The sequence below is a fragment of the Podarcis bocagei genome, assembly GCF_964188305.1.
Source record: "Podarcis bocagei genome assembly, chromosome: 2".
Lineage (NCBI taxonomy): Eukaryota > Metazoa > Chordata > Lepidosauria > Squamata > Lacertidae > Podarcis > Podarcis bocagei.
In genome coordinates this window covers 25,321,397-25,333,795 of record NC_138126.1, presented here as the reverse complement: position 1 = coordinate 25,333,795, position 12,399 = coordinate 25,321,397, and the positions used below count along the sequence as shown (strand labels likewise).

Below are 12,399 nucleotides of genomic sequence, written 5' to 3'. Positions count from 1 at the left end.
GGTGCTGGGAACAGTGGCGTAGCGTGGGTTGTCAGCACCCGGGGCAAGGCAAGTAATTTGTGCCCCCTAACCCGTGGATTTGCGCCCCTTAACCCGTGGATTTGCGCCCCCTAACCCTAACCCCCAGATGTTGCGCCCGGTGCGGCCGGCCCCCCCTGCACCCCCCACGCTACGCCACTGGTCAAGCAGGAGTTGTGTTCTGCAGGGCAGCAAGGCAAGGCCTAACCGGGGTGTGAAACAATGCTAATTGGACAAGGTTCAGATGGGATGCTAGACAGGGCTCTGGGGAACATAGAACTCTGAAGATGCATTATTTAATCACCAGTTTATCGACTCAACAACACCGGAAGTGGGGGAGCCCAGAAGAGTCCCATAGAGTTGGCCACCCCCCCCCAAAAAAAAGAACTGGCAAGATCCAGTTTGTATGTTGTAGCCCTTCCAGTAACCTGAGCCCGGAAGCTGCCTGCTACTTCCACTCTAGTTTGGAAGCAGGTCAAAAAGATATTTGCATGCAATTATGACCACAACATATAGCATGTTTCTTTGTGATTAATTTGCTCACTGTGCCAGCAGCTGCTCAGAAGAAATAGAGGAAGATAGAGGAACAGAAGGGGAAGAAGACATGGATGATAGGGCATTTATTTATTTAGTTTAAAAAGTGATATCCAACCTATTTTTCAGAAGATCAAGGTGGCTTTTTTGAAAAACAACAACAACAATAAAAAACAACCACAAAAACAATCCCACAGTTCAAGCATGGTCTGTTTCCTGAAGGACAAAGCCCCAGCTTGGTGCCTGTTATATATTTTGGGGCTATTATTTGAATTTGAATGCCACCTTTCATCCAAAGATCCTGGGGTGGTTCACAACAGAAAAATACAAATGAGAACACAAAATACATACTAAAACAAAAGCAAACCTTCTCACCAAGACATTTAAAAAGTCATAGATTGTTAATCAGCCCAAGGCCTGGCTATAGAGAAATGTTCTTGCCTGGTGCGTAAAGATATGTAGTGAAGGCGCCAGGCAAGCCTCCCTGGGAAGAACATTCCACAATGAGGAGCCATCATGGAAAAGGCCTCTTCTCGTGTTCCCACCTTCCAGACCAAAGAAGGGCCTCAGATTATAATCGCCGGGGCTGGATTGGTTCATATGGAGAGAGGTGGTCCAGTATTTTGATGCAATTGCCTTTCAAAAATAATTGCAAATGTAAGGTTATATGGACTACAACTCCCATCAGCTCCAGCATGGCCAGTGGTCAGGGATTATGGGATTTGGACTCCAACATCTGGAGGGTAGCAGGTTGAGGAAAGCTACCCTAGAGAATGAAATATACTCTTTTTTTCAAAAAAAGGGGGGGGGAGATAATATTGCTTAAATAGATATCCCACAACTGAGAACCTAGAGTGGAAAGTCTTGCCTTAACACGTTTACGTTCCATTCCCTTGGCTCAGATAAAACACATACTGTACTGGTAGGGATAAGAGAAAAGTTTAGGGTTTTTCTAGATGCCGTTCCCTAAAAAAGACCTTCCCACTTTAAAAAATCAGCCTTCTCATCGCATTGAGTGAAGCTCAGCAGCTATCTCACCATTGAATTAAGTCCAGTTAGGAATCTTAAGGACACATCATGCTGGATTGGGCTAAGGGCCAAATATGTGTTTTGTTTTCTCATTTTGCATTTCTCTGTTGTGAACCGCCCTGGGATGAAGGGTGATACACAAATCTAATAAATAATAAAGATGAAAAAATCTTCTGTTTCCAGAAGCAACCAGTCAATCAGATGCCTTTCAAGCAAGAATGGGGAATTTTAGACTTTGACTTCCATCAGCCCCAGCCAGATTGGCCAATGGTCAGAGAAGATGGGAGTCTAACAACGTCTGGAGGCTCCCAGCTCCCCCTACTCTATGGGTTCCTAACCAGAGCATGAAAGCAATAGGCACCCATGTCGGTTGCCCTTCGTATATGGTACTTGGTCGTATACTGCTCCCTGCCCGTGTAGATGGGATTCCTCCGTTCTTGCAAGCACGATAAATATTCAGTAGTTGCACACTTGGTAGCAAAATGTCAGGATTTTTCCAAACAAGATAATACACACACATCCTGCACTCCACAGGGATACACCTATCCACTTCACTGCTGTGCCCAAATGCATCCGTTCACATGGTCCAGCTATCCTGTGCCATCACGGCTACTGGGAGCAGGCTGGCCAGTGATGGATCAACACGGAGCCTTCATGTCCATGCATTCCGCTTAACTTCCTGGAACCACACAGGGCCCCCAACGCAGCCAACCTCTGAAAGCTTTCCCTCTCAGGACTCTACAGAAGGGCGAATGCTGGTCCCCATCAGCTGTGTGTCGTCAGACTGGGGAGGCAGCAGCGGTGGATAACGCCCGCTCGGCTCCTTTTCCCGGCAGTCCCGCACCGCGTCCTCCAGACTCTTGCTGATCCACACCGCGTGTCTCCTGAGGCTGTTCCTCTTCTCCTGGCCCACGCCGGGGCCAGCCAGTGCTAGCAGGAAGTTGAAGAGCTGCGACGGCAGAGAGTAGACAGGCGCCGAACGGAAAAGCGCGGGGATCTGGTCTGCAGGGAAGAGCTCCTCAAAGCAGGCAACCATATACCGGTCCCTGGATTTCCCAGCCAGGAAGTCTGGCAGGATGCAGTTCAGAGAGGCCAAGAAAGTGCTGTCGGGCTTGGCGGCCGGCAGCCTGTCTTGATGCTCCCAACCCAGCCACTCCGAGCAAGCAGCTCTGGCGCCGTGGGAAAAAAGCAGCACAACGGCTCCGCCTTCTTGCAGGACCCGGTGCCGCTTAGCATGAAGCCACTGCATGGGCCCCAGGGATCTCAGCTCCCCGCGGCTCCACAGCTCCAGGGATACAGTCAGCTGCAGCCGGGCCAGTGCGCCAGCCAGGGTGCCCACCAGGCGCTCAAAGCCAGCGTGGTCGGGAGAGTAGAGAACGAGGATGTGCCGTCCCCGAAGCGCTCCTGGCAGAGAAGAAAGAGAGAGGGCGTTTGTCCACGGCTTGGTGTTCCGTAGATCATGACCAGCCACTTGTGCACCTTGCCATTCCAAAGCTCAGTACGTCCAAGGCCAAACCTCTCATCCTAACTCTCAAGCAATCGTCAAACGCTCTCTTCTTCTATTGGGAGAATGCGGCCCTCCAGAACTCTTATCTATGGCCCCCGGGACTCTCCTCTCTCTGGCCCTACCATGCTCCTTCCTGGAATCCTATCGATGTTTGGGTGGAGACAATGCTCTCCTGTTCCCACTACAAATATTAATTTACTTAGCAAATTGCACAGCCACTTATCACTGCTTTCGTGAAGGGCTGACTTTGCAAACATAACAGCTGTCAGAGCTGCTTGAAGATCCTAGCTCACAGAGGATCACGCTAGCCAGCGATCATTAAGTAAAAGTCTTTATTGAATTGCAGTTTCCATTCTCACGCTGCTGCGCGCACTCTACGTCTAGTAGCTAGATCGGCGAGGCTCCGTCTGAGTCTCCGCCCCTTGTGCACCAACTTAATATCCTAGCCCTGCTCCACCTTTTCCGCCTGACTGTCCTCCTCTGGGTCCCTCTACCCCCCGGGGTTTCTTCCTTCCTGGATTCTTCTGACGCTGACCCGGACCCTCCTGCCTCCTTGCGCCGGGCTTTAGGACCTGGTTCCCTTTCCGGGCTGCTTACTGCGCCGCCTTCCTCTGCATTTGAACTTGGCGCGCGCGCCCAACCTTCCACTTTCCTCTTAACCGTTTCTTCTCTCCCCGATGGAGGTGTGGCCACTCCTGACTCATGCCCTCCCTCCTGTGGTGAGCTGCCAGCGCTTGCCCCCTGGCTCCCTTCTTCTTCCCTGCTCCCTGGCGGTGACGCTGGTCCCGATTTCCAACTGCTCTCCCCTGAGTCCCCTCTGGCTCTATCTTCCTGGGGTGCCCCCCTAGACTCCCCCCTTGCCCTGGCCACTGGTGCTCCTTTCTGTGAATCCTCTGATTCACTGGAAAGACTAGGAGATCTCGGGTCGTCGTCATCACTCATCTTTTCTTCTGCCTCCTCCCCTTCGCTCTCTGTTTCCTCCCTTGGCCTTGCCTCTGCTCCTAAATCCCTGACATCCATCCCCCCCTCGAAGCCCCCCATTCCCCCCTCCCCTCCTTCCGGTGCTGGAGCTGGGTGCTGCTGTTGCAAAGGGACGAACGTCGGATATCGTTCGCTTCCCGTGGCGGGCCTCCATCTGAAGTCTCGCGGGTCTTCCTCCCTGCTCTCGTCGACGACGGTCACCTCCGCTTCCATCTCTGTGCCGCCGTGCTCGAAACCTGGGTCGTCCCCGAAAACGTCCATGTCCGTTTCTCCCTCACTTCCTCCTGGCGGCGTTGCTCGTCCTGGGCCTTCCAGCCACCTTCTGCGGAACTGCTCCTCTGGTCTATCGTCCCACCAATACGAGGGTTCTGATGCAGATCCCGAGGGTGACCCCTCCGGGGAACGGACGTCTTGTGTCGGGTCCTCTTCCGAGTCGAACCCCCGGAAAGTGCTGGCTGAAAGCGTGGGCGTGAAAAGCCAGTCGTCGAAAAAGTCTGCTGGCATAGGTCTATGTGGGAAGAGGGCATGAAACTCGTCTTTGAGTAGAGGTTCGTCCAAGGCGTAGCCCGGCACCCAGCTGTTCGCACTGGCCGGGGTGCCCTCCTTGGCGAGAAAGTATTCTACCCCCTCTTCCCCCCATCTGGAGTCCAAAATCTCCGTGACTTCGTTGATGCGCTCCTTCTGTGCCACTCCCGCGTGCCCTGTTCTGTCTCTGACCGGACTCGGCGCCGTTCCGGGTTCCTGGAACCTGTGCGGTGCCTTGTAGGGAGTGAGCACCGATCTGTGGAACACCGGATGCATTCTGGAACCCTCCGGAAGTGCCAGTCTGAAAGCTACCGGGTTGACCTGCTCTTCGACTTGGTAGGGCCCCAGTTGTTTATGCCCTAGTTTCTTCTTGGCCAACGACCTGGCCGGCACTGCGTGGGCTGCTAACCAGACCCAGTCTCCCACGTGGAGCTCTTCGCCAACCCTTCTGTGTCTGTCCGCTTGTACCTTGTATGCGTGTTTGGCCAGCTCCAGGTGGCGCCTCAGCTGATCGTGGACTTCCTGCAGCTCCGACGCGAACGCATCTGCCGTCTGCGGCTCCCCCTCCCCCATTCTTTCCAGTCCCGGGAAGGTTCTGGGGTGCCTCCCGTTGTTGGCGAAGAACGGCGTGACCCCCGTGGACACGTGCTTCGTGTTGTTGTAGGCGAACTCGGCAAGCGGCAGGTAATCCACCCACGTCGCAGGCTGTTGATTCGCATAGCATCTCAGGTACTGCTGCATGATGGCATTGACCCGCTCCGCTTGCCCGTTGGTCTGCGGGTGTCTCGCCGACGCCAGGTTGATCTTGACGTTCAGGAAGCCCATCAGCTTCTGCCAGAAATTCGAGATGAACTGCCGCCCGCGGTCGGACAGAATAGACCGTGGCAGACCGTGAACCTTGAACACGTGGTCTATGAACAGTTTGGCGGTTTGCTCCGCCGTGGCCACCTTAGCACACGGAATGAAATGGGCCATCTTGGAAAACAGGTCCACCACCACCAGCACTGCCGTCTTGCCCCTCGAGCTGGGCAGATCTGTGACAAAGTCCAGAGCCACCCTTTCCCAAGGTTCGACCGGAGTTTGCAGCGGTTCCAACAGTCCGGCCGGCGGTCTGTGCACTGGTTTGGCCCTCTGGCAGGTGTCACACCTTGCCACGTAGTCTGCGACCTCCCCTCTCATTCCAGGCCACCAGAAATCCCTGGCTACTAATTCCACCGTCTTCTCCTTGCCAAAGTGCCCGGCCGTGGGCGCGTCGTGCAGCTGCTGCAGCACCTTGGCGCGAAGGTCGTCTCCCGGCACGTAGATGGCCCCTTTACGGATGAGCAATCCATCTCGTAGCTGGAAACCGTCGGCCACAGCCTTGCCCCTTTGCACCTCTGCCATCTTTGCTTGCGCGAAGGAGTCATCCTGCAACGCTCGTCGCACCGCCTCCAGGTCCACGGTGGCCGCGGCGCACGCCCATACTGTTGGTGCGAAGATGTGCATGGCTGCCGCTGGCGTTGCGTCCTCCAGATACTGTGGCTTACGGGAGAGGGCGTCCGCCATGATGTTAGTGTCCCCCGGGACATACTCTATGCGGAAGTCGAAGTTCGCAAAAAACTCAGCCCAGCGTATCTGCCTCTGGTTTAGGAACTGTGCCGTGCGCCAGTGCTCCAGATTCTTGTGGTCCGTGCAAACCTGCACCGTGTGCTTGGCGCCGATCAGGAAGTGCCGCCACGCTTTGAACGCTGCATGAATGGCCAGCAACTCCCTGTCCCAGATGGTGTAGTTCTGCTCGGACTTGCTGAGCTTCCTGGAGTAAAACGCTCCCGGTCGCCACACCCCCTGCTGGTCCTTTTGCAGCAGGACCGCCCCCACGGCTCTGTCCGAGGCGTCTGTCTCCACCCTCATCGGCCTGCTGGGGTTGACGTGAAGCAGCTGCTCTTCCGACGCGAAGAGACGCTTGAGTGCCTGAAAGGACTGCTCCGCCTCCTCCGTCCAAACGAACTTCTTTTTCTTGGAGCTAAGCGTGTCTGTGATGGCCGCTGTCTGCATAGCGAAGCCCTTGATAAACTTGCGATAGAAGTTCGCAAAGCCGACAAACCTTTGGACCTCTTTCCGGTTGCGTGGGCTCTTCCAGTCCAATACCGCTCGAACCTTGGCGCTGTCCATGGCGAGCCCCTTGTCAGACAACTTGTAGCCCAGAAAATCCACCTCCGTCACGTCGAATTGGCACTTCTCCAGCTTGGCGTAGAGCCTATGTTGCTTTAGTCTGGTCAGCACTTCCTTGACGTGCCTGTCATGCTCCTGCTGCGATTCCGAAAAGATCAGGATGTCATCTAAGAAACAGACGCACGTCTTGTAGAGAAGTCCCGCCAACACGTGATGCATGAAAGCTTGAAAAACGTGGGAGCCATTTTGCAGTCCAAAAGGCATAACTCTGTATTCGTAGGTACCCAGTGGCGTGAACATGGCCGTCTTCCACTCATCCCCCTCCCGCATGCGAATGAGGTTGTACGCCCCTCGCAGGTCTAATTTGGTGAACACTTTTCCCTTCCGCACCTTCGCCAGGAGGTCGTCGATTCGGGGCATGGGGAAGTCCGACGGCTTGGTCACACTGTTTAAAATGCGATAGTCCACGACCAGTCTTTTTTGGGGCGTGTCTCGCTTTTTAACAAAGAATACAGGACTGCCCCCCGCTGCCTTGGACTCTCGGATGAAACCGCGCTCCAAATTATGATCGATGAACTCTTTGAGTTCCTGCAGCTCGTCCTCCGACATGGAATACAGTTTCCCTTTAGGCAGCGCCGCCCCCGGCAGCAGGTCAATTTTGCAGTCATATGGTCTGTGAGGGGGTAGCCTGTCCGCCTCCTTCTCGCAGAAAACTTCCAAAAATTCTGCGTACTTGTGGGGAATCGCTTGCAGCGTGCCTAGCAGCAGCTGTGACTCCTCTTCCTCTCCTTCCTGCCGGTGCATGATGCAGTGTTCAGCACAAAAGGAAGAGCCGAAGACCAGCTGCCTCTGGTACCAAGCCAGCGTTGGGCTGTGCTTGTCCAGCCAACTCATTCCCAATACAATGGGCGTATCCGATAGTTGAGTGACATTGAAGCTGATGATTTCTTTGTGATTCCCAAGTCGCATCGCCATTGGCGGCGTCTGCTTCACCACTTGCCCCCCTAGCAACTCCCTGCCATCCACCGTGACAACCTGCAGGGGCAGTGTGGCCGGCAGCAACTGTATAGCGTGCTTGTCGACAAAGTCCTGCCCTATAAAGTCCGCGTTGCTGCCCGAGTCCACTGTGATGGGCACGTCCAAGGTGATTCCATCGGGCAGCTGGAGAGATGCGGTGAGCCTCACCACTGGTTTGGGCGGGAGGGGGTTCACGGGCTGTAAAATCTCTGGGGACTGCGGCACTAACACGTCTGGCTGGGCCCCAGGACCTCTTCCTCCAGCCAGACTGCTTCGTTTCCCTGCTGTGTTCCTCCTTGCTGCGTTGCTGCAGTCACCATTGCCGAGGCTGCAGTGAGCTTGTGGAGCCTCTGGGGACACTCTTTCGCCATATGCCCTGGCTCCTCACAGACGTAACACTTCCTGTTCCCTCTAGGAGGCTTCGCTTTCACTGCTGCCGGTGCTAGGGCTCTGGTTGCTGACTGAGCCCTTGCACCTCCAACCTCCATAGGTTCGGCTCCTCCTCCTGGCGGAGGCGTGGATTGCGCCCGCGCTGCTTCTCTGGGAAGGAAGGAGGGGCCCCTGGCTGGTTCGCGCCCTCCACGCCCTTCGTCCCTGCTCCACGGGCGTTCTTCCAGCCTCACCCCCACTGCCAGTGCCCTCTGAACGACCTCCTGGGTGGTTCGGGGTCTCTCCCCCCTCGCGATCTCATCTTTAATCGAGCTGTGCAACCCCTCCCAAAAGAGGTCTCTTACAGGGGCCGAATCTCTGTCCCATTCCAGGGCACTGACCAAGGCGAAAAAGCGGGCATGGTACTGCCTGACGCTGGCCCTCCCTTGTCTTAGCCCATGCACCTCCTTCCGGGCAAGATCCACGTCAATGCTTGATAAAAAACACCCATCCATCGCTTTAATAAAGGCATCTGCATTCTGGAGCGCCGGATCCTTATCTCTCCATAAATTGCGTAGCCATGCTTTAGCATCCCCATGCAAATGAGACATGATGAATCCCACTCTCTCTTGCTCATCTCTAAAGTCTTTATGCAGCAGTTGCAGTGCGCACAGTACGTCTGCTCTAAAGTTGGGATACTGTTGCAGGTTCCCATCGAAGTGAGAGACCAGCCCGCCTGTGCGTCTCGCCAACCCAATTCCCTCCTGCCGGGGTGTCTGCTTTGTCAGCACATCTAACCTGACCTGGAGATCCCTGCAGGCGGCAGCTGCCTCCTCCTCTCTCTTCCTGGATGCGAGAGCCTCGGCATTCAGTTGTGCCACTGCTTTTCTGAGTTCCTCTATCTGCTGCTCAGCCGTCATGTCGTCTGCCGTTCGTGAGCTCGCTGGTGGGCACCTGCTTCTCTCCCCTCCTCGAGGTTGTAGATGCCCACAATTGAGTGAGACGGAGCTTACTGTCAGAGCTGCTTGAAGATCCTAGCTCACAGAGGATCACGCTAGCCAGCGATCATTAAGTAAAAGTCTTTATTGAATTGCAGTTTCCATTCTCACGCTGCTGCGCGCACTCTACGTCTAGTAGCTAGATCGGCGAGGCTCCGTCTGAGTCTCCGCCCCTTGTGCACCAACTTAATATCCTAGCCCTGCTCCACCTTTTCCGCCTGACTGTCCTCCTCTGGGTCCCTCTACCCCCCGGGGTTTCTTCCTTCCTGGATTCTTCTGACGCTGACCCGGACCCTCCTGCCTCCTTGCGCCGGGCTTTAGGACCTGGTTCCCTTTCCGGGCTGCTTACTGCGCCGCCTTCCTCTGCATTTGAACTTGGCGCGCGCGCCCAACCTTCCACTTTCCTCTTAACCGTTTCTTCTCCCCCCGATGGAGGTGTGGCCACTCCTGACTCATGCCCTCCCTCCTGTGGTGAGCTGCCAGCGCTTGCCCCCTGGCTCCCTTCTTCTTCCCTGCTCCCTGGCGGTGACGCTGGTCCCGATTTCCAACTGCTCTCCCCTGAGTCCCCTCTGGCTCTATCTTCCTGGGGTGCCCCCCTAGACTCCCCCCTTGCCCTGGCCACTGGTGCTCCTTTCTGTGAATCCTCTGATTCACTGGAAAGACTAGGAGATCTCGGGTCGTCGTCATCACTCATCTTTTCTTCTGCCTCCTCCCCTTCGCTCTCTGTTTCCTCCCTTGGCCTTGCCTCTGCTCCTAAATCCCTGACAACAGCTCTATGTGAATTGTTGTATTTCGCATTTAATTGCTGTTCAACACCCCTTTGAACTATTGCGTCTTTCCTTCTCTACCCATGTGTGATAACACCAGCTGAGAATAACACCTTGTGCATCTGAGGAAGTGGACTCTAATCCATGAAAGCTGACACCAAACTGTATTTGCTAGTCTTTACATGCTACAAGACCCTTTGCTGTCCTACCTCCAGAACTGTAATCTTCTTTCAGGATCCTGAGCCATCCTGTGGGGGGAAAGAGATGTCAGAGAGAGCTCTTCAATCAAGAGGACAGGCAGGCATGAAAAGAAAACACCTCTGAGTCATGACACGCCACAGAAAGGAACAGAGTGAAGGGGCTACATAACCTGGTAGCATTTTAATCTGTAAGAATGCATACGACCACCCTTAGGTTGTAACACTTTTGAATGCTTTCTTCTGTAAATGACACTGCTATGCTACAGGAGGGGTCAGAAGAGGGCGCTCTCCCCCCAGCTGATCGCAAGGCAGCAGGGAAGTGCTGAAGAAGGCACAGCCTTAGAAGGTTGGAGAAATCAGGGATAGGGTAGAAATTTGGCTCCATTCGCATGAGAACCAAAAGATTGCTATCCTTCAAAACTCACGCTTCTCTGAATTTTGTGGTGCATTCTAGTAGAGAAGAAGAGTTTGGATTTGATATCCCACTTTATCACTACCCTAAGGAGTCCACAGAGCCTAGGACTTGCTGATCAGAAGGTCGGCGGTTCGAATCCCCGCAACGGGGTGAACTCCCGTTGCTCGGTCCCTGCTCCTGCCAACCTAGCAGTTCGAAAGCACGTCAAAGTGCAAGTAGATAAATAGGTACCGCTTCGGCGGGAAGGTAAACAGCGTTTCTGTGTGCTGCTCTGGTTCGCCAGAAGTGGCTTAGTCATGCTGGCCACATGACCCAGAAGCTGTATGCCGGCTCCCTCGGCCAATAAAGCGAGATGAGCGCCGCAACCCCAGAGTCGGTCACGACTGGACCTAGTGGTCAGGGGTCCCTTTAACTTTAAGGAGTCTCAAAGCGGCTAACATTCTCCTTTCCCTTCCTCCCCCACAACAAACACTCTGTGAGGTGAGTGAGGCTGAGAGACTTCAGAGAAGTGTGACTGGCTCAAGGTCACCCAGCAGCTGCATGTGGAGGAGCGGGGAGGCGAACCCGGTTCACCAGATTACGAGACTACCGCTCTTAACCACTACACCCCACTGGCAAGTAGGGCTTGCAATCACACTTATTTTAGGCCAAACTGCATACAAATATGTGTGCAGTAGGAGAAATGCACATGGCAATGCTGGTGAATTTCTGTGATGTGGAAATATGGTGCATGGGAATTAATACTAGAAAAACAAGGAGCTGGAGAGGAACTGATAAAAGATTCATCCATCCCTGTTGGAGAGGTAAGGCAGGCTCATAATATCACAGCGGGTGAAGCAGAAGCTGGGATGACTGTGGGGTAGCGCATTGGGAGCCACAGAATGTCTGCCTTGTACCTTTCAGTGCTTCTTTCTTGAGCAGCAGCACGAGCAGGATAGAGCAGGAGGCCAGGAGAGCCATCATCCAGGCCAGTGCCCAGCGTCTTCGGAAATCTGCATGAAAAGCATGGAGGGGAGAAGGAATCATTGGGTGATCTTCGGTTCCCATTCCTGCAACAATCCCTTTCGCCCTCTGATCAGTGGCTGGCAATTTCCCCCGCAACCAATGGTTTTAAGACTGAAGAATGCAGCCTCCCAGTTCCAGACGTATTCTTTATATACTGCGCTTGTCTCGCTGGAATTGGGGACCAAGTCAACAACCCTATCAGGCTTGAAGAGAGAGAGAGCTTATCCACACTTCTCCTTGCCCTGCTGCTTTCTCCTGGGAAAAGCCGCTCTTCGGTGCTCAGTCGGAGCAAACAGCAATTCGGGTTTTCTCTGGATTGACGTTTGCTCCAATTTAGCACTAAAGAGCAGGTTTTTTTCCTGGGAAAGGAGCGGAAACCATTTGGACACATGCTTTCAAGGCACAGGACAAGCGTGGATGAGCCCTTAGTCATGTGGTTTGTTTACTGAATATCCAATGACTACATCCTCCTCCACCTCCCACAAACTGGGGTTTGTGTTCTTCAAGCTATGCAAGCAGCTGGAAGAGGAGCAGGGTGGGGGGCAGCAGAAGACAGAGAAAGAACTCTGAGTGGAGAGGCGTCCCAGTTGACATCCTTTGGAAGCTCCTGGGAAAGTCATCCAACCAAAGCTGATATGGCCTGGAACTGGTTCTGTATGGTGCATCCTGATTCATGCCTGCTTGTAAAAGCGAGCCTGGAGCAAACGTCTGGGATGTTGCCAGCAGGTTCCAGGAATCCTCTTTGTTGTGACATTTGGGGGGGGGGGAGTTTGTTTGAGCCCAGGGCAACAGCCCAGGTGGAGCTCTGGGCGAGAGCCAGGAACCAGAGAGGAATTGAGTGGGAAGGTGTGTCAGAAGGAGAAGGGATTGTTTACATCTGTTA

General features: G+C 54.2%; 1 protein-coding gene and 1 long non-coding RNA gene across 3 annotated transcripts in view; one reads left to right on the top strand and one right to left on the bottom strand.

The window, feature by feature from the left end:
* Positions 1-183: 183 nt before the first annotated feature.
* Positions 184-1,360, top strand: LOC308581395. The gene is made up of 2 exons (XR_014005049.1): positions 184-658; positions 691-1,360. It is a non-coding gene; the product is annotated as an uncharacterized lncRNA (long non-coding RNA).
* The window catches only part of IL17RC (interleukin 17 receptor C), a 51,695-nt gene continuing 39,919 nt past the window's right edge, over positions 624-12,399 (bottom strand). For both annotated transcript variants that reach the window (XM_081182143.1, XM_081182144.1), the window contains 3 exons: positions 11,408-11,503; positions 10,106-10,144; positions 624-2,985 (listed from right to left, as the gene is read on the bottom strand). In XM_081182143.1, coding sequence (XP_081038269.1) covers positions 2,312-2,985; positions 10,106-10,144; positions 11,408-11,503 — 809 coding nt within the window. In that variant the 3' untranslated portion in view covers positions 624-2,311. The remainder of the gene's footprint in view (positions 2,986-10,105; positions 10,145-11,407; positions 11,504-12,399) is intronic.